Source organism: Lissotriton helveticus, chromosome 9 (assembly GCF_964261635.1).
Source record: "Lissotriton helveticus chromosome 9, aLisHel1.1, whole genome shotgun sequence".
NCBI lineage: Eukaryota > Metazoa > Chordata > Amphibia > Caudata > Salamandridae > Lissotriton > Lissotriton helveticus.
In genome coordinates, this window is record NC_136070.1 from 237,945,294 (window position 1) to 237,967,682 (window position 22,389).

Sequence of the window (22,389 nt, forward strand, 5' to 3'; positions counted from 1 at the left end):
CCCTAAGATGGATGAGCCTTTCTTTTTTTTTGTATTTCTTTTTATTGAAACTTTTAACAACATAAACAAGAAAAAAAAACAAGGCAGTACAATCAATCGAATGGCGAAGCGTCCTGCGGGGAGGAAAGCATAAGATCATGATACAATCATTGACATTGCAGGATGGGAGGATTGAGGGATGCAGCAAGTCCGGAGACAATCCGAGCAACACAATAGCAGGAGTGTCGGGTCAAGGGGAGGGAGGATCTGCCACCAAGTGTGTGAAGGGAGGTGTACATATTTCTCCCCGGTAGGAGTTCCATTGACCCCAAATCTTACCCCACTTGCGAGGCCTGCCACGTGCCACATACACCGTCTTCTCCCTGAACATGCACCAGTCCATATTCTCCTTCCATGCCAGAACTGTGGGCGGCCTCTGAGAGCCCCACAACTGGGCGATATCTCTCTTAGCGATCATATTGCCAAGGGTCCCCCACTGAGTCTGTGCCAAATCATAATCATTTGGTTCCCAAACATTCAACAAGCATCGTCTAGCTTCAGGCAACAACGCAACACCCGTGACCTCTTCCATTACTGCATGCACTCGATTCCAGAAACGAACAACCACCGGGCACTCCCAGAGTATGTGGAGAAAAGTGCCCGGGAGGCCGCAACCACGCCTGCACAGCCCATCTGAAGCATAACCCATGCTGACCAAGCGTGGACCGGTAACATAGATCCTGTAGAGAATCTTAAGCTGTACAAACCGGAGGCGGGCCGGAATTGCAACCTCTTTCGGTGAGGATATGGCCGACTGCCAGTCCTCGTCATCCAACTCCAAACCATCGCCGGTCCAAGCTTCCCTGAGGCGCTGTAGAAGGTCGGTCCTATCGTTTATCAACTTTTTGTAAATAAGCGAAATCTTACTGTCGGGAACATGCCCATCCAGCACCCGATCTTCAAGCGGCGACGCCTCCGGAACAGTAGTACCCAGAGGGAAAACCGCATTCAGTGCGTGTTGGATCAGAGCATATCTAAAAAACTCCTTGTCACTCAAGTCATACTCCAATCTCAACTCCTCGAAGGTTTTGACCCTATCCTTAGTCCATACATCATTCACCCTGCATATACCAATCACGTCCCACCTATCAAAACCTTTCGTCTTCCATAGGGAGCCCAGCCTCTCGGAAGCGTAAAGAGGGGTAGCGCGTGTAAGCCTATTCTTCCATCCCATTGCATCATTCGCACGATGCCATACTTGCACCGCTATCTTGGTAGGGCCAGTGAGCATCCTCCCAGCGGATTTCGTATAAAGCGCCCTGTTGTATTCTCCGCCAGGCAGCAACCATCTGTCCATTTCCAACGCGGGGTTCGACGCGGGATCGTACGTGCCGTGGTTAATCGCCCCCAGTTGGGAGGCTGAGTAGTAGCGCTTAATATCCGGGAGAGCGATTCCACCGTCCTACCAAGGAAGTGTTAACTTGGCAAGGGCTATGCGGGACCGCCCACCCAATATCAGTTGTCTCTGCAAGCTGGTATCGAAAGTATTCTGTAAGGCATATAGAAATCGGCGCAGTGACATCATCTTGAATAGAGCCGCTCGTCCGAGCGGGGACAACGGAAGTCTACGCCATGGCTCAACATCGGACCGTAAGCGCTGAAGCGAGGTAGCAGGTTACGTTCATAGCGAACCACAGGATCTAAGGTGATAAACACCCCCAAGTATTTGAAACCCGCGTGTACCACCTGTATTGGGCACCCACGCGGCAAGAGAGGAGAGTCTCCCGAGAGAACGTACACGCAGGACTTGGACCAGTTGATCACAAGGCCAGAATTTTTACCGAAGGAAGTCAATACATCGAATAGCACTACTAACGACTTCCGAGGTGACGTCAGCGTAGAGCGTAGAGCGATACTCGGTCCTCAAAATCAGGGGTCCAGCGTATACCCTTCATTGACGGCTCCCACCTCAGCCAAGCCGCCAAGGGTTCCAAAGCAAGGGCAAAAAGAAGCGGGGACAACGGGCACCCCTGGCGAGTACCCCTTCTGAGAGAAAATGAGCCAGAAACACGACCATTAACAACCACCTGAGCCAAGGGGTCGTGATATAGTAATTTCACCCAACTGATGAAAACAGGGCCAAAACCAAACTTGGCGAGGGCAGCTCAGAGGTATGGCCATTCCAGCGTATCAAACGCCATTGTGGCGTCCAAAGAGGCCAAAATGGCCGATTCACGCAACGAGGACGCTCTCGCAAGGGCGCCATGTAGACGCCGAAGGTTCAGTGTCGTGTTTCGGTGCAGAATGAATCCGGACTGATCTGGATGGATCAGGTCGCAGACAACAGTTATCAAGCGATTCGCAAGCACTTTTGCGAGGATCTTAGGCTCGGCGTTTAAGAGCGAGATGGGCCTGTACGACGCGCAGCAATCCCGTGGCTTCCCCTCCTTGTGAATCACAAAGATAGACGCAAGTCATTGATCGAAAGGGAGGGTACCTGCATCTAGCGATTCTAAAAACATCGAGCGAAGATGCGGTGCTATTTTATCTGGGCATAGCTTATAAAGTTCGATGGGAAGTCCGTTCGGACACGTGGCCTTTCCCGATCTCACAGAGCGGACTGCGGTCGCGACCTCCTCAACAGAGAGTGTCGCGTCCATCAGCTCCCAATCCAGATCCGACAAGCAGGGCAAAGCAATGTCTCTCAGAAGCAGATGCGAGTCCTGTTCCGGTCTGTCCGATACTGGGGAGTACACGGTTTGGAAATACTCAGAAAAACACTCCACAATCTCAACTGGGTCAGTCCCTCTCACTCCATCCGCTTTCTCAATCAAAGGAACCACACGACTATCCCTCTCCTTCTTGTCCAACCAAGCTATCAACTTTCCGGCCTTATCACCCACGTCATACAAACGGCCTTGCTGCTCTCTACTCATCACCTTAGCGGCATCAGTGACCAATGCTCTATAGTCAGTTTGTTTGAGGCTGAGAAGGTGCAACCTGTCCTGGGTAACATCAGATTCCAGCTCTCTTTCTATGTCTGATATCTCAGTTTCAAGTCGGACCACTGCCTCGCATTTACGTTTCTTAGCGTTATTAATTAACGATAAGGCGTGGCCGCGGATGACCGTCTTATAGGCTTCCCATAGCGAGACAGACGATGACACAGACCCCACATTATCCACAAAGTAATGGTCGAGTGATTTTATCAATTCCGTATGGATCTTAGGGTCACGGAGATACCAAGGGTTGATCCGGGCTACCCGGCCCTCAGTTCCCGGCCCCGTTTCCATCACGAGCCATAAGGGGGAGTGATCTGAAATACCCCTAGCCAAATGTCTGATCTCCTTAACAAGCGGGGCCTGTGTTGCGGGCATCAGGATATAGTCAAGTCTCGAGAGACTACCGTGTGCACCAGAGTGAAAGGTGTATTGCAATTATCCAGGGTGTAGCAGCCTCCAGCAATCTATCAATCTCAGAGTGTCAAGGAAGCCACCCAGCCAGATCCCTAGGTGGGTAGCGATCGATATTTCCGGAGACCACTGAGTTAAAATCGCCGCCCACCACAAGGATGCCTTCTGGGAGCCCCAGTATCACCCTCCCCAAGTCAGCAAAGGTCGTAGTCTGAAGGCCAGGTGGGACATAAACGGAGAGCAAAGTGATGACTTTCCCCTCCCATCGTCCAGTAATGGCGGCGTATCGCCCCCTGTCGTCAAGAATGACAGCATCGATCTCAAGGGGGAGGGAGACTCTGACCAAGATACCCACCCCCTAGAACCAGCGGTGAAGCCGGAGTGTGACAGGAGACGGTAGCCCCTCCGATTCATGGCATGGCATGTATTGCCTATCAGATGTGTCTCTTGCAACAGCACGACATCAGGGGAGAGACGTCTCAAGAGTTGTAACACCACACCACGTTTTATCCTGTCCCCCAACCCGTTAACATTCCAACACAGCAATTTTAGCCCCCTACCCCCATCCCGAACGTAGTCGCAGCATCCACCCCACATTAGTCGCGACAGCCAAGTCCAAAAGTCCATCAATATAGTGCCTTGAAGTGAACCAAACAATAACAACTTCCCCCCAACCTACCCTCAAAACAAGACCCCCCACCCTGCACCCCTGCGTTAGACTCAAAGGCCCCCCCAACTTGCAGTGTGCCTGTCTCCCTAGCAAATAACTAATCTACGAAAAGAAACCCCAGAGGAGGAAGAGACCCACTCCCTCCGCCACCCCTGGAGAACCACCTCAATTAAAGCAAGTTAAAGGATCCGCAAACCATGCTGAAAGCTCTATATGTAGTCCAGTGAACCAAGTCCCATTACTATTCCTGTTCCATCAGTCCACCCCCGGCTCCACCGGAGTGTTCAGAGTGTTCCTGCTGCCTGGCAGTGTGTCGAGCCAGTCACTTGCAGCCTCAGGGTGATCAAAGAAGAACGTCCGATCTCCATGTTCCACACGTAGCCGAGCTGGAAATAGCATTGCGTGTTTCATGTCCCTGTCTCTCAATTGAATTGAATTTGAATTTGAAATTATTTTTAAAGCGCACGTACACCTGGCGGTTTCATGGCGCTACAGTATAACGGTTCCTTAAGAAGCAGAGCGGGGGATTACAAGGGGGGACTTATTGAGGGAAAGCTTTAGAAAATAGAAAGTTTTTGAGCCCTTTTCTGAAAAGAGAGTATTGGGAAGAGCATCTGAGGTGAGGAGGGAGAGAGTTCCAGAAAATGGGAGCCAGTGTGGAAAACTTGGAGACCCCCCATTTTTTCCGGCGAAAGCGGGGAACTGTCAAAAGATGTTGGGAGGAAGAGCAAAGTTCCCTGGCGGGGGCATAGGCATTAATCGCTGAAGAAATGAAGACAGGAGCGGAGCCTAGCTGAGCCTGGAAGGTGAGGCAACCCACCTTAAACTGGGAGCGCTCGCGAATGGGAAGCCAGTGCAGGGATTTTAGGAGGGGGGTGACGTGATGGGATTTGGATAAATTATGAACCAAGCGGGCGGCTTGGTTCTGAACTAGCTGTAGTCGTCGTATGCAGTAGGCTGGCATGCCATGGTATAGGGCATTGCCGTAGTCCAATCGAGAGACGACCATAGCTAGTACGATTAGTTTCAAGGCGGTGAAGGAGAAGAACCGGGAGACCTTGCGGATCGTGCAGAGAGAAAGAAAAGAAGAAGAGACCACCGAGCTCACCTGGGAGTGCAAGCTAAGTTGGTCGTTGAGTTTGAAACCAAGCGTTTTGACGGAGGAAGAAGGAGATGGAGGGGACCCAAGGGAGGGGGGCCAGAAGAGGGGGGACCAGAGACTGGAGCAACCACCTGTCAAAACCAGCTCAGTTTTGTCTGGGTTTAGTTTCAGGTGGTTGAAATTCATCCAGTCCGGATAAAGATCATAGCAGATTGGAAATTGAATATCGAGTCAGAAGATTGAGAGAGAGAAAAGATGAGCTGGAGGTCATCCGCATAATTGTATACGGAGACCTCCATTTCCTGAAGGGCAAAGATGAGTGGTGCTATGTACAAGTTGAAGAGTAGTGAGGAAAGGGAAGAGCCCTGAGGGACCCTGCATAGGACCTTCCGTGGTTCGGCCGAGAAGTCGCCCAAGCGTACTGCTTGGGTGCGATCAGTCAGAAAAGAGGACAGCCAAACCAAGGCCGAGCCACCGCCGCCCGCCGCCCTGACATGGGAGAGTAAGATGGAATGGTCCACTGTGTCAAAGGCGGCGGACAAGTCGAGTAGGATCAGGGCCTGGGGATGTTTGTGTCTGATCCCTCTCTGAGGTCGTCAAGTACCGATAGCACCGCTGACTCGGTGGAGTGAGCTGGGCAAAAACCAGCCTGACGGGGGGCTAGGATTCGGTTTTCTTCCACAAAGATGGTAAGTGCTCTAGTCACGTGTCGCTCCAGAACTTTCCCAAGGAAGGGGAGTAGGGAGATAGGGCGATAATTGGCGGGAGCGGAAAGGTCCGCGCCAGGCTTCTTAAGAATGGGAAGGATAATAGCATTTTTAAGAGTAGGGGTAACAATGCCCCGAGACAGGGAGCAGTTGAGAAAGGTGAGCGGGGGTAGTGGGCAATTGATGAAAATGTGACGGAGAATATGGGCAGGACACGGGTCAAGTGGGGAGCCGGATTTAACCAGTGGGAGAAGGGAGAGAAGGGATTCTTCCGTTAGAAGAGGAAAAGAGTCTAGGCGAGCCTCAGAGGAGGGGCGGGGCAGATTAAGAAAGGAGGGAGAAGGGGGGGATATTAGCTCTGATTTTTGCGATTTTATCCAAGAAATAAGTATTCAAGGAATCGCAGAGGGATTGTGACGGGGAAGGTTTGAGGGTGGTTCTGTCAGAGTAGGCTAGTTTATTAACAATAGAGAAAATTTCTCTAGGCTTATTCTCAGCGACTAGAACTTTAGAGGAAAAGTAGGCCGTTTTGGTGGTCAGGATGGATTTTTTGTATTGTGACAGAAGGGAGGTGTAGTGGGCTTTAAGGATGGGACAATATTGTCGTCTCCAGACTCGTTCGGCACGGCGGACTGTGAGCTTTAGCGCCTTCAGCTCCACATTGAACCAGTGGTTGGAGTCGTTTGTACGTCTGGAGGGAACTCGCCTGAGCGGAGCGAAGGAGTCACAGCCGGACGTTAGCCAAGTATTGATGGAATTGGCTTGCTCTGAAATGGACAGACCAGATAGGTCAGGGCTGGAGGAAGAAAGAGAGGTAGCTAATGAAGCCACATCCACCGGCCCCAGGAGCGTACCCAGATGTTTTTGGGCTGCGAGGGTTTGGTGGGTGGTCCAAGTTGTGAGGTAAAAGAAATCAGGGAATGGTCAGACCAAGTGCAGGGGGAAATAGATAGAGACGCAATGGGACAGTTGAGGGACCAGATCTGGTCTAGGATGTGTCCCTGAATGTGCGTTGGAGAGAAAACATATGGGATAAAATTGAGAGAGCATAGAGTATCGGAAAATTCTTTAGAGGTGGAACATTCCGCAGGGTCAGATGGCCAAAAGTTGAAGTCACCCAGCACCATAATAGAAGAGTTGTTAATCGCTAGGGTGGCCACAAGCTCTTGGAAGCCGACAAGGAACATTTGGGAGGGTTGGGGCGGGCGGTACATAAGCAAACAAGTGAGGGGTATATTAAGGGAGAGAGATCGAACAACTAGGAAATCTGTGGTACCAATAGGAGGAAAGTCAAGAGGCTGAAAAGGGAAATCCTTCCGAGCGATCAGGGCAACGCCCCCGCCCGCTCTACCAGAAGGCCGATCCGCACGGAGGGCGTAATAAGTGGAGGGAAGAGATGCCAATAGAGCAGGGAGGGAACTATCACAGAACCAGGTCTCAGTAAGGAACAAGAGATCCGGTTTATGGAAGTCAAGAAGGACAGAAAGTTCGTGGTAATGCTTGACTGCAGAGCGCGTGTTCAGATAGTAAATAGAGAGAGAGGTAAGTGCGGGACCGGCTGGGGGATCGAGGCAGGAGGTGGGAGGGGGAGGCAAGGAGTAGGTCGGAGCAGAAAGAAAAGGAGGAGGAGTAGAGGCTGTCAAACCCAAGCTATTGATGTGGTTAATCACAGAGGCCTCAACTTGCCAAGGGCCTTGGAGGCCATGAAGTTGCGCCGATGAGTATTGTTGCAGTCGGGCGTGGTGGGGTGGCCTAGGCCCTAGGCGCGTTCGGTCGCGGACGGGCGCAGACGGGCTTGCCTTAGGCGTGCCTTCGGCGCGCAAACGTCGCGCCCGCTGCGCGTACGATGGAAGCACATATTTTATAGCGTGCAGGGGGTGGAAGGGGCGTGGCCTCAGTAAGGGGGCGTGGCCTCGGCGCTCGCCAAAGTGGCGTGAGGGGGTGAGGAGTGAACGGTATCCTACCGCAGCAGCGTTAAGTCGGCTGCACGGGAAACCGTGACCAGATGGTGAGTGAAGTTAAAAGCACAAAACACAGGGGAAAATAAACACAATTTCAATAATTTTTAAAAAGCTTCAAATGTCACTCCCGGCTTCCGCCTCAGGAAGACTCAGTATGGCTGGGCCGGCGCTTGCAATCGGCGCCTATTAATGCGCGCAGAAAGGGGCATGGCCTCAGTAAGGGGGCGTGGCCTCGGCGCTCGCCAAAGTGGCGTGAGGGGGTGAGGAGTGAACGGTATCCTACCGCAGCAGTGTTAAGTCGGCTGCGCGGGGAACCGTGACCAGATGGTGAGTGAAGTTAAAAGCACAAAACACAGGGGAAAATAAACACAATTTCAATATTTTTAAAAAGCTTCAAATGTCACTCCCGGCTTCCGCCTCAGGAGAACTCAGTATGGCTGGGCCGGCGCTTGCAATCGGCGCCTATTAATGCGCGCAGAAAGGGGCATGGCCTCAGTAAGGGGGCGTGGCCTCGGCGCTCGCCAAAGTGGCGTGAGGGGGTGAGGAGTGAACGGTATCCTACCGCAGCAGTGTTAAGTCGGCTGCGCGGGGAACCGTGACCAGATGGTGAGTGAAGTTAAAAGCACAAAACACAGGGGAAAATAAACACAATTTCAATATTTTTAAAAAGCTTCAAATGTCACTCCCGGCTTCCGCCTCAGGAGAACTCAGTATGTCTCAATCGTCTCTTCACTCCCTAAAACCCAATCCTTTGTTTCTGCACCAACTGAGTGAAGTCTGGGTAGAAACTCACCGTCGTATTCTCAAATTTCGTGGGGCCACCCAGGCGCGACGCCTGCAGGATAGCGTCCCGATCACGGAAATTAAATATCCTGGCGATTATGGGCCGCGGGGTAGCACCCAGCTTAGGTTTACCACCCGGCACTCTGTGTGCCCGCTCCACCGCAAAGAATTTACTCAGGCCTTTGGGTGCGAGATGGTTGACGAGGAGGTCCTCCACGATGAGGTCAACATTTAAGTTGTCTGAATTCTCAGGGACACCCACAATACGGACGTTGTTCCGCCTAGCACGACTTTCAAAATCCTCCAAACGGCGGGAGAAGGAGTCATTAGAGGACCGTAGATCTCGGACCTCCGTTTGTAGGTCAGAGACATCCGTCGTGAGGCTAGAAGTCTTCAAGTCCAGGGATTTAACTTTTTCGTTCGTTTTAGCTAAATCCGCCCTGATCAAGTTGACATCAATCGCCGCTGTATCCAGTTTTTGCGCCAGGGTTTCATACTGCACACCGATTGAGGTCTTCATACTCGCAATGGCGCCCATAACATCGTGCAGAGTCGGGTCTTCGTCCGCCGTAGGGTCATCTCCCTTGTTCACCGGAGGCTTGCCCGTTCCACCGGGGGATCCCTTAGGATGGGTGTATCGGTCCATGACATTAGATTGTATGGAGCCCCCACGGTGAACAGTCTTGGTCTTTCGCTTTTCAACCTCGGGCTTGCCGGCCATCTTGGAAGCTGCTCCCTTGAGGGGACCCTGAGATCTGGTGAAAATGTCTACGTCAAAATCACCCACAGATGCTCAACCAAAGGACAGTGTGTTCCACATCACACACAGAGCGTAGATATACGGTTCTGGCCCTGAAGTGGGACCACGAAGTGAAGCAGTCCTCGGGCAGCAGGGTCAAATCCGCTGCGTAGAAGGGTCCGGGCCAAAAGCGAAACCAAAAGCCAAGTCCAGGGTCGAAAGTAGGATCAGGAAAACCGCTGTTGTTCAATTACCGCCCAGGCAGATCATCAACTCGAGCCCGGAGCAGATCCGTGGAGCAGGCCAGGAAAGTTCAGATTGTCATAAAATCGGTTCCCTCGGACCAAATCAATTTTTGAAAGCAACTACCATATCAGCTGGGTTGCATCTTCAATGATCCGTCGTCATAACCAGGATTATAGTCAGGATAAGTGCCGGAGGTGGCGAAGGTCCGGGAGCCCTGAGCTCACGCGACCATCCCGGTTGCAGGCGAAGCTCCTCCCCAGGGATGAGCCTTTCTTACCGCTGTTAAGACTGAGCCACAATTCACCTTTCACTAAGCGATAAGTGTTGTTACATCTGCCTGAGACTGTGCTCTGGCACTTATAGAAATACTCCCATTTGCCACCCAGACTAGGGTATGAACAGAAGGCAGCCAGTTATCTGAGGGGCATTGCCTTATTAAATTATCAGCAGCTAGCTCTTGCCTGTAATAGCTTGATGGTGAGTTATCTGGTGCAGTGCATTCCTAAGACCACAGAAGTTCATCGGCTCTCTGACAGAGTCTGCATATCCTACTCAGGGCCGGGTGAGCATGGCTGGCTGCTTTGCTTAGTATGCTGGCATCTAGACGAAGGCCCATACTTATCAATATTTCGCACAATGCAGCAAGCCACCTTGCCTCCTTGCATAAAGGGGAGAGTGCTGGAGTGTGCTGTTTTTAAAATTATATGTCACATTCCTGTTCTCTTCCTGCACTGGGGCACAAACTGTTTTCTAGTGCCAACACAGGAACCCTTGCTTTTTAGGCATGATTGTTTTTGTTGCAGGAAGGTACACCTCAGGCATTTTCCTCATTCGAAGCGTGCTGCACAATGCAACAATCTTTGAAAGAGAAAACAGCGAGGAGAAATAAAGATATTTCTCCTCATTGCTCCTCTGGTGGGGAGGCGTACAGTTCTACCAGTGTTGCTAAATCCAGAAATGCGTTAGCATGCAGCCATTGCATACCTTCCTGCTGCAGTGATTTCAGCTGCCTTGTGTTATTCTAGATTTATCATATCACGCAAGGTGGTCTTGCGTTGCTTGGTAAATCTAATTTAGGTTTGATATTGCCCTCGCATCACCTTGCATGGCGCAAGAGCAGCACAGAAACTTGACAAATATGGTTCTAAATGAGTTATGCAGTCACACACCTCGATCAGTCATCCACCCAGTCAGTCATCCTTTTTCACATTCATTTTTCCATCATCAGCAGGCTGATGTGTCGATGATGATGTGGTCACTCAATAATTCATAAATCCATAATTCATAAATCCATACTCACACCTTTCAGTCCAGATATCTATCCCACCTTCATTTATCTTCTCTTACAATCCCTAATTCGCCCATGCAAGTTAACACTGATTTATATCTTCCATCCATCTTCACGCTTTCATTTATCGATCCTCATTCTCACATACAAACACACTCACACCATCGAAAAAGAAAATATTAATTTAATGCCAGCTTTAAAGACCCATGATGGGTTTATTAGAAGATTTCAGAAAGGACTGAAATACAGGTGAAAATAAGATAGATTTGACAGTTTACTCTCTAGCTTCTTGAAAATTCATATGAATTTCAAAGGAGCCACATAATAGAACCATCTGTATATTCCTTAACAAGGTCTGCACCTGTCTAGACATCCCTCCCTATCCCCCGAATATCTCTTTCTGCAAATATGCACAGAATTCTTCCTCCTCCAAATGTATATTTCTGGCTCACCAGTCAAGAACTTTAGCAGTTACTTCAAACGAGAAATAGAGTGGATTTAGAGCACTTCTGGTGACCTTCAAATCGGTCTGTCTTTTTTTGTTTTCTCTGTATGAACACCTGTGGGTATGACTAGCTTTCTTGGTGCATTTATTTTGCTTTAAAAGTTATTATCATTAAATATATAATGAAAAAAGTGTTGTAAAGTGCACCATTTTTACCATATTTTCCAATAGTGGCGAACTCCCCCAAGCCAACTTTGCAATGGTCAGACTTGCTTGCTCCGCATGTCCGCTACACACTGTATGGGTACTGGTCAGTCTTATTTTTTATGTTCTCTGTTCTATATAAGTAACTGTTTAAAGCTGAACTCAGATAAAACTAAGATTTTTACACAGGCTTCAGATCGTTCAAAATGCGGCCGCTCGGCTACTTCTGCTGATTACAAAATACCAATCTGTCTCTCATGTCCTCCCAGCACTCCGCTGACTTCCGGTCAAAAAACGGGTTGAGTTCAGATCTCTGTGTATTGCATTTAAGGCACTGTCGAACGCCAGTCCAGAATCTCTAAGGCAGTACTTTCAATAGTATGTACCTAAAAGATCTTTGCATTCCTCTTCTACAGTCAATCTTCTAATAGACATGATCAGACGAGCTAAATAAGGATGCATAAGCGTCCTAGCTTGTATGGCTAGGCTAGGGAATTCTATGCTGCTGCCACTCATGAAAGAAACAAACCTGCTTGCTTTTCGTAAATCCTTTAAAACCTGGTTGTTAAACTAATAGGCTCCACTGAAGTGATTTTTCCGCCTCTCTGCTGATCCAGGCTCATTTTATATTTTCCTCCTCCTCTCTTTCTCCTGCCTTGTTTTTCTGAGACTTAGTGCCTAGACACCTTTGAATAGTAGAGCGCTCTACAAATCTAATTTTCAATATATTCTCTGGTATGTCTTTGTGTTCTCTCTAAGAATTTCCGTGGTCATAACTGGGTATCCTGGTGCATATATATATATAATGAAAAATGTATTGTAAAGTGCACCATTTTTCCTTTTTACCTCTAAATTTTCCTTGGGAGAACTCCTCCAAGCCTGCTTTGCAATGGTCAGACTTGCTCACTGCACTCGCTCACTGCACACCATATTGGGCAGGTCTGACAAACGTTGTCAGGGCTGCTTTGGGTTCCCAGTCGGCTCATTTTAATTTGTAAATAGTTTCCTTTCTTCTTGCACCTTGTAGGTATGATTATAGTTATCCTTGAAAATTACGCTTATTTTTCATCTCTTGATAATTGTGTTTTAGTCTGTGGAGAGCTAGGGCCTCTAACCACCCTACGTAGATGTTGGCGGTTGTTGAACCTTTGACAAAAATGGTGGATGCCTTGTCAGCCAAGTTTGTAATTCCCTTGCCTTATTTAGAGGTGAGGGAACCACAGGGTTTCCGACAGCAGAGCTTCAGCTGACTCCACCATCAGAAATGCTTGATATGAAAGCCCATCTGCCAGTGGGTTGCTGGGTTGCCATGACCAACCCCCTTTCCCCTTCTGTTTAATGCTGGGAAATCAATAACTCATTTTACCTGAATGGAACGCTAGAAAGGTATAGAAACAATGACCCAGAAATGTAGGAGAACAACTCTGTGCATCTCTAGGTAATTTTCTTTTGTATCACTGACACAAACTCCAGTTTTTGACTTGTGAGTTAAACCAGTATGCTGACCGGAGACAAAAAACGTGGTGCCTGCTCTGTATACAGCTCTCCTTACAATGGATCCGCAACACTGCTTACACTATAGGCCCTGAGATCCAAGTCAGGCAGGCTGGAATTTCGAAATATGGTAGCCCTTTATCAGGTGAGCGGAGGCCAGCATCTGTGCCAATTTTCAGGTCATACGAAAGGCTCAAAATGTTGGCCTTGGATACTTTTCTAACAGTGATCTCATCAATTCCCTACAATTATATAAATAAGTAATCTACACATTAGCTGCTTATTTATTTGGGGATTTTATAGTGTTCTTCTTGTAACCTTTCAGTTACGTCAGACAGCAAGATGAATAATGAAACTGTGCCCTATCTAAAGAATGGAGCAACAGAGAGGGAGAATGTGTCCAACCAGTTGGGTTGAATACCTGTGGCTAATGTTTTGCGGTCACAGACCGTGGGAGTCAGAAAGTTCTGTAAGATTAAAAATTTGGTTTTCAGAAGTTTCCATAAATGTTCGGTACATGCTTTTAGGAACGGACAGATGGCATTCCACAGTTGTGAGCATTGTACACCAAGGGACCTACCAAGCTGTGATGTAGTGTAATGCTTCTGCAGGAACTTTGGCCATTTTGCATTGCTCACTGTGCCATAGGACGTAAGCTAAACCCTACCAATGAGGCTCTGATAGGCTGAGCCCAGTCTGGGGTTGCTTGTGTTACCTTCTGAAGGAGGCCCTGTCTAGCAGGTCAGGATGGACGGTTGTTTTTTTTGCTGCCAGTTACTTAGTGTGCCACACCTTTGCCATGTTCCATTTCACTGTGCATCACATTTGCATCTGGACACGTCAGGAGATTAACATTCTCATTTCTTTCTAGTTTTGATGAGATGGGCCTCAGCAGCAGAAGAGAACCGTCAGTCAGTGTCATGACGAGTAAAAGAGATGCACGCACCCGCAGAATGGTGGAACAAGAGTATGGGAAAGATGGTTTCTTCTGTGGTCCGCCAGGTGAGTGACAGTAGGATATAAAGAACCCTTGTTAGTGTGATGAAAGAGATGTGGTATTCATCTCTGAAAACCTACCTTAAAACAAGCACACTTTCAAAAGTGCAGTGTTAAACCATAAATGTGGAGATTGTAATGACATTTGGACTGAAGCGAAGGAATGTTTTAAAATATATGCAGTCCTTTCACAATTTGCACTTTTACGTTTGCACCTTACCTCACCAGGCCAGCATTGTCCTATATATCTGGATTATTAGTGTGCATGGTGTATTCAGGGTCCTTTTGTTAGTTTCTTCATGACAAAATTCAATATCATTGTTTAATAATGCTATCAACTAAGAGTTGTACTTTCTAGCATATAATCTCTCATTTTCTTGGTGTGGTCATTTCTCATAAGAGTTATCTTTGCAAAACATCCTTTCTTTCCCATCACTGGTCCTTCACTATCTTTCCCTACAGTATGTTCTGTGTTGTGCATCACTAAGACACCTTGTAGCACACTGTGAGTGTGCCACCCCTATATCTCCAGGGCTATATTCAAGCTCTGATTATTTCTCCTTGTGCCCATTCCAACTGCTTGATCATCATCACTTGAGCAGGTATCATCTTCAGCAGAGGTGCTGCCTGCTGTCTGCCCAAAGGTCTTCCAATTCTTCACCCCCAACAGCCCAGTGCTATCCTGCAATGGCCACTCAAGTTCATGCCCCAGTCCCAGACTTGTAAATGAAAGAACTTCCCTAAAAATACAGTGAAGTCATTTCAGTAAAACAGCATCAGAATGACACGCTTGGTAGCAGGGCAAACTGGGTATTGATGCAGTCTGGCTACTGCCGCTTTGTGGGTTGCTCCCCTGCTGGTTTTTGCCTATGCTGTGCTGGGTTTGAGTGGCTTTACTGGAGGATTTCATATTCCTCCTCATTAGCGCCCCAAGAGTAAATTGTGCTTCTAAAGCTCCATTCAACAGAGCTTCTTCTGGGCTGCATCCTTACAGTCAAATAAAAAACAAGCACTAGCCCTGTAGGTAGCTTTACATTGCTCATGTTGAAGGTTTATAGGGCCACCTGAGGGTCACTGAGGTCAGGCCAATAGTAAGTGTTCATCTGCCCTTGATAAAGCAATGTAAAAATGATTGGGTGTGTGACGTTTGATATAAAGCATCAATGCCCTTTGCTTGAGACTTATAGCGGTCAAACATAATTGAATACCTCAGGAAATAACAGCTCCTGGGAGTATGTTAAGACTGTCTAAATCAGTGATACTCAAAGTACGGCCCGGGGGCCGCATGTGGCCCTCCTGACCGTTACATGCGGCCCCCTGGGCGGCAGCAGCACTGGGCTGCCGTTAACTCGACTCAGCACTAACATGGAAAGAAAGTTAAATATACAGCAAACACTTATTTAATGATTAATTGCAGTTAGGGAAAGTACATTACTAGGCCCTTAACTTTAGGAACACCATCATTTGTAAAGACAGTCACTAGATATACATGCTTTGCTTCCCCAACACCCACTTTACACCCCCCGCTGGCATCAGTGCGGCCCTCGGTCACATCATAGACCAAATTTTGCGGCCCCCAGGAAAATGTTTGTGAGTAACCATGGTCTAAATGATGTGGATCGAATTCATGTTATTTGTGCTTTACATTATTTTTTGTTTTTAAAGTAAACAACGCTATCAAAGTAGAATAATGGTATACCTTTAACATCAAGCAAAAAGTGACCGTTATACCGCCCCGGAAGTGATGTCACATCCATTACAAGTTCTTCAGGGCCCTTGGGGGCCCTTCCCAGAAATGGCACTACTTTCAGTGTTCACAAGACCATGTTGGGTCACGTGTGGTGTGACATCACCCTGGTCACATGTTATTTACGTGATCATGACCCTAACATGTGGTTAGGGTTATGCGGCAGTCCTCAATGAACCATAGCCCCTGGAAATCCGAGGACCATGATGTGATGTCAAGGAGTACACCCCTTTTTTATACTTAGAATACATATAAGGAACTCCTAAGCAGCCTAGGCCAAACTCAGGAGCCACCATCCAGAAAGAGATTGCTCAGTCATTATGAAGGGATATCCTTAACCTTATCAAAAAGACGCCCTCGGATGGAGGTTTTAACACTATCGATAGATATTATCGCTGCCTGACACCTGTGACGATGGAGCAGACAACAATGCAGAGCGACCTTGAAGAGGGTGGGCATGATGTCACCAGTTTTGACAAGGAGCTCTGCCGTTAGTTGGAAATGCTCATTCTCAATTATTTGCCACAACGGATATCCCCTTTCAAGGGCTCCAGTAGCAGCAGCGAAACCTCGAGTAATTAAACAATGTCATTGAAATGGAAGATGGTGAAGAATCTATAACAACTCCGAACTCGCCGATCTATGAAGATATGGGGTTTCTGGAGGAACCGGCTCCGGAGGCGATCGTGGTGCAACAGCTGAGCACAAACTCCAATGTTGGTTATGCCTCAATGGATCTCAGCGACTCTCAAGATTCAGAACCATTGCCTAGTCCCTCAAAATGCAGAGGTGAAGAAAGATTGTAATAGTCACTTACTTATGCCATATATACGGCTATATTTCCATTTTAACTAATAGTTTGTCTTTCTTTTTTGAACCGTAGAAAGCATCAGCAAAAAGAGTTTTGGTATAGGGGACATTGCCGATGGTAAACGCCGTAACTTTTTACTGCTTATGCTGTTCAAAACAGACTGAAAGTTCCACAATCCACAACAAAGAGCCGAATAAGAAATGTGTTTGTACTTATAATATCACAGATTTTGAAAAGGAAGCTGCAGGTGTATCCTACAATGAAATGTGGGTTGTAAAAGGTTTTGCTGTGAATATTGAGAATGCTTTTCTCAAACATGACCTTTATAACCTCAGTTCCTGCCATAAAGTTAATGATCCACAGCAGGAGGCTCAAAAGTGTCTAAACACCTCATACACATCAAGAATAATCTGTCATATATGTAGCTAGTTAGACCCACTCGAAGTACATAAACTATTATGGATGGCTTATGGTTTGTCAGAGGAAAAAAAAAATGTCCACCCTGATATGATTAAGATCTTGTCGCCATGCTGAAAGAAATCCGATGCTCATGCAAACCAGGCTCAAAACTCTATTGTATGCAAGGGCTATGTACATATTTTGTTAGAAGAATGGCAGAAAGGGCTATAGAAAGATTTAAGTGCAAAATTTATTTTAAAAATAGACAAGTCAGATCTTTATCCTTGTGAAAACTGTTTCATAATTGATAAGTCCTTCTGTATTGTATGATACATTTATTATTTAACGTTACATACTTACTCACTTTTAGAACAAAGATCAGTATGTCGGTGCGCAAGATGATTCTGAGTTACCTCCAGGATACATTTGTATTGGCAAATTGATATATGTGTTGCTGAAAGAAAGAATAGACGAAAGACAGCCTGCAACTCTGTGTTATTTGAAGTTTGTTGAACCATCGACAGTTATGCAGTGTGACTGCCCACGTGTATAGCCAACTGGTGTGTCAATGCATGGCTACCTACATCGGATGAATACTGGAGCCGTACAAATACCCTATGCTGGAATTAATACTATCAGCAATGACCAGGTTACATATCGCTTTAGAGCTTTTGACTGAAGGTTATTTCAGAAATAAAGGTTTTGTATTGGAAGACAGAGAATTGTACAATCTTTTGAATGCCGTCAGTATCCTAAGTGTGCACAGCTATAGGAAAGGTGAACAGGAAGTCCTGTCTGGAGCGGTTGAGTTTATAGCTGCAAAAATATCAAAACTTGTGATACTGCACAAGTTATATGCCTGCCCCTCTAGTAATGTGTGTAGCATGTGTTGTGTTATGTATGCCTAATCAAAAGTAGGCAAGCTGCCCAACAACAAGATGTTTACCATGAAACTATAACGTATGCCCTGTTTATGTGTTGCCAACATTCTTTATTTTTTATAAAATTACCTTATATAAAACTATTGTCTTTCATTTCATGGGATGCCGGGGCTGATAACAAGTTGGGCTGTTTTAAGGAAGCTTTATACGATACAAGCAGGGTCAGAAGCTTTGGAAGCGTCGAAGCTCTGTTTAGAAGGGCTCAAGATGAAACCAAGTCAGGAAATAGAGTGCATGTGAAGACCTGGGTATCTGGGGAAGAGGCATATTCACTGCACAAGTCCACTAGGAGTCATTTTAAGAGGAGACCGACCATCGTTAATTAGTAGCTAGATTATTAATGGCAGGCGGACATAATCAGTCTTTAAGATCTAGCCAAGCATGATAACGAAGCTCGATATATATTAACAGTAGATGTATTGTCTGTGAAAGGCTGGCTAAGTACATGATGCACACTTATGTAAGTGTAGCACTCTGCACTAATCCAGATGACCCTTATGGTGATTTTAGTGGTTTGGACAACTGTAGAAAGGCTCTCTAAGTGGTAGCTGTGGAGAGCAGCCTTCAGGCTTACTCTAGGAGAAGTGTAAAGCAGCTAAGGTTCACCAGTATCCAATCTTTAATATATGCAAAGTGAAAAAGAACCACACAGTGTACTTATAAAAATAGATATTTATTACAGTCACTTACTAACACTATACAATATCTCGCCCGGAGATATACAGACAATGCACATAATACTTCAAGATAGAACAGTAAGAAGCACTAATACACAGTGGTCCCCTGGGGGAGACCAAACTGTACGCAAAAATAGTGGAAGGTGAACCACGACAGTTGATGAGACTGGACCCAGAAGGTGTAGAGAGGCGGAGACACAAGATACCACCCCAGGTGAGAGTCTAGGCACCCGATGATAGTCATATGAAAGAGGATACACAACCGCGTACTCAATACTACTCAGGGTATGTTGCGGTTGAAGTCTTGAAGAGGAAAGACCCTTCCCAGTAGACTCCGAAGATACCCCATTGAAGACAGAAGGTTGAGGAGGCACCCCACCTGTGCATACCCTTGGAATCAGAATACCTACAACCACTGTCGAGCACAATATAGAACTTCAGGATGAGACCCCCATTGCAGAAGGATGAAAGAGTCTGTTGGAACCCGGGCATAAATTTGTGTCAAAAAGTACCTGAAAGCAGAGGGGACAGAGTCCATGCCACTCTGGGATGTCCAGGAGGCACAGAAGAAGAAGAAGGCCACTCAAGTTCAATGAAAACAGGTGAGTTGAGGAAGAGGTTTCAAGTACGGGTGCACCAAATCGGTAGCCCTGCCCGAGCCATCGCGATGCTGCAGACAACAGAATCCATACATCCAGCCAACCGCATCGGCACGGGTCAGTAATCGCGGGGACAGACTCGTCGACAGAACCTTTATATGCATCTAACTCTGTTTACACAATTTGGTCTTGGGAAACAATGCGGTTACCGTGTGATGAATAGATGCAGCTATGCGGTGCACAGGAGTTTGGTTACAGTGCGTCTTATGAGGGATGCTGGCCTCATCTCAATGAGAGGACAAGTCAGGCCTTGAGGGAATGCAGAACTACCACCCATGTTGTTGAGCCTTTTGGAGTCCGTTGGAGGCCAGGTTCGGCAGACCGGTCGACTGTGTTGCAGTGCCTGGGGATGCAGGGGAGGGATTCCTTCACTCCGAGGGAGATTCCTTTGGATGTCTTTAGATGTCCATGGGCCCAGGGCAGAACCTGTATGGAGCATGGACACTGATAGTGCAGCGGGTTTGCAGGACGATGCGGTCAAGAGCAGACAGAGACTTAGCAGTTGCAGTCTCGGTCCAAAAGCAATGGATGATGAAATCAATCCAACACAGTCAGCGCGACTCGCCAGGATATCCAGACGGCCAAAGATGAAGTGGAGTTGGAGCTGAATCGAATACCACGATGAATCTAGGGACCCATCCACAGGTAAGCCCTTAAGTATCCTCAGAAGAGGGTTGGGATGATTCAGGGGTCCCTCCCAGAAGAGGGGCTGGACAGAGGGGAGGATACTCCCATGCCCTTTGTCTAGTTTCACTCCAGAACGGGGGCCAATGGCTCCCTGAGCTGGTTTGAGCTGAAGTATGCAAGGAGGGCACCAAATGTGCCCTTCTAGCAGACTATGTGGTGCTGGCAAGCGCCCCCACTCCGGCCTAACACACTAAATCCGGTCTGAGATGTGGTCACACCTGTATGTGACAAGAAACCTATTGTCCTACCTTCCCCTGCTCGGGCTTGGCCCAGCATCAGGAGGGCAGAATCGTGGCTGTGGTCGGCAGCAGCCTTAGGTTGCTGTCAGGCTCTGTAAGATTGGTCCCGGCAGCTTGTAGAGCTTCCCAAAGGTGCCGTACCGTGGATGCAATCATACTCCATTACCAGATACCATGTTGGGGTATGATTACAACATGTTTGATACCAAACATGCCCAGGTTCGTTCCAGCCAGTTTAGAGATGGTCATCGCGTAATGCGCATGGCCTCTCTATATCGTAATGGCTGATTGTTAGAAATGGGATTTCTGGTTGGCTACGGTTTGCACCAAAGCCAGGCAGAAACCACCACTCTAGTCAGGATAAGGGAGTTACACTCCTTGGCAAGAGCAGTCAGTAAGACTTATCTAAGAGACAGTGTGTAAAGCATTTGCACAAAACCAACAGTAATACAATGTAAGCACTACAAAAGGACACCACACCAGTTTAGAAAAATATCCAATATTTTTATATACTTAAACAAGACCAAATATGATAAAACTCCACAATAGAGTACTTAAAAAATAGTTGATTCCCCAGATGTCTTTAAATGGCAAAAATACATTGAAAACACAATCCGTACGAGTCGGTAGCTCGGTCCGAGTCTACCGCGATGCTGAAAACAACAGAGTCTCACAGTTCTAGCTGACCGCGTTGGTACGTACCAGCAACAGCAGGACAGACTCGTTACAGTACCTTTCTTGGTGCGGCTCACACTGAGGTGCGAGTCGGTCTTGGCAGCCGTCGCGGTTACGGTGGAAAGTGGAAGCGGTGCACGGTGCGGTGTCCCTCGATGCGTTGCAAGCAGCGGCTCAGTGACAGTTGTCCAGACGGCGTCAGTGAGACCAAGGCGGGAGTTGCAGGGCGAGACGGTGCTCGATGTGGTGCTGGCAGGTTGCGGTGCAGGTGACAGAGCAGGTCGTGGCGTCCGTTGCGGTTACGGTGCAAAGTGGAAGCGGTGCACGGTGCGGTGTCCCTCAATGCGGTGCGAGCAGCGGCTTGGTGATGATCATCCAGACAGCGTCGGTGAGACCAAGGCGGGCAGTGTAGGGCGAGACGGTGCTCGATGCGGCGCTGGCAAGTTGTAATGCAGCAACAGAGCCGGTTGGCGGGAATTGGTGCTGGCGAGCCGGACTGCTGTGAGTAACGAGGCGGTCACGGGTGTCGAGCCAGCGGCAACCGTGTCGGTGAGACCAGGCCAGCGAAGTTAAGCTAGGCGATGCTGGTTGCGGTGCCTCTCGATGCGGTGCAGGCAGAGACTCGGTGATGATCATGCAGACAGCGTTGGTGAGACCAAAGCGTATGGTACAGGGCGAGTCGGTGCAGCCTGCGGTGCCTTCAGGACACAAGGCCAGCGGCGGAGTTGGATGACTGAGTCGGTCGCGGATCCCTCTTCTCTGTAGCAACTGAAACAGCGGTTCCAGGAGCGGTACCCAGAGGTTGGTGAAGTCTTTGCAGTCCCTTAGACTTCTTAACAGGAGGCCAGCTCAGTTTCAGGCCCTTGGAGATACTCAGCACAAGTAGAGAAAGTTCAGTCCAGCCCTTCCACTGCCCAAGGCAGAAGCAGCAACTGCAGGCTAACCCAACAAAGCAACAACACAGCAAAGGGGCAGTACTCCTCCTGGCAGCTCTTCCAGCTCTTCTTCTTGGCAGGTTCCTTGATTCCAGGAAGTTCTAAAGTCTTGGGGTCAGGGCCCCAATATTTATACCAGCAATTCCTTTGTCCTCTGAATGCAGAGGGGCCTGGACCTAGTTCAAACCAGTCTGGGTGCATTCTGCCAGGGTGCACCTTCTTCCTTTGTCAGTGTCGCCCAGGGTCCTCTGACGCACCACAGGAGGTGGAGCCAGCATTGTGGAAGGCGAGCCCAGCCCTATTTAGACCCAGATGCTACTCCTCCCACCCATCTATGTGTAGATGTGCCTATTCAGCCCTGCTGACTCACCCTGTATCCCCCAACCCAAGTCACTCACAAACCAGACAGCTAATACACAAGCTAGCAGAGGCAGACTGGATGGTTAGGTCAGAAAATACCCACTTTCTAAAAGTAGTATTTTCAAACCCAGAATGTTAAAACCAACCTCACTAATAGATGTATTTTATCATTCTGAGTTCAGGCATACAAAACTCGAATTCCTACCATGTTCCCTGGGTCAGTTCGGATCAT

At 48.0% G+C, this 22,389-nt stretch overlaps 1 protein-coding gene and 1 pseudogene across 1 annotated transcript in view; both read left to right on the forward strand.

Moving 5' to 3' along the window:
• Positions 1-22,389, forward strand: part of DISP2 (dispatched RND transporter family member 2) — a 212,370-nt gene that overhangs the window by 159,263 nt on the left and 30,718 nt on the right. Inside the window, exon 5 of the mRNA XM_078659799.1 lies at positions 13,903-14,033. Coding sequence (XP_078515925.1) covers positions 13,903-14,033 — 131 coding nt within the window. The remainder of the gene's footprint in view (positions 1-13,902; positions 14,034-22,389) is intronic.
• Positions 16,371-17,292, forward strand: LOC144782541 (uncharacterized; annotated as a pseudogene).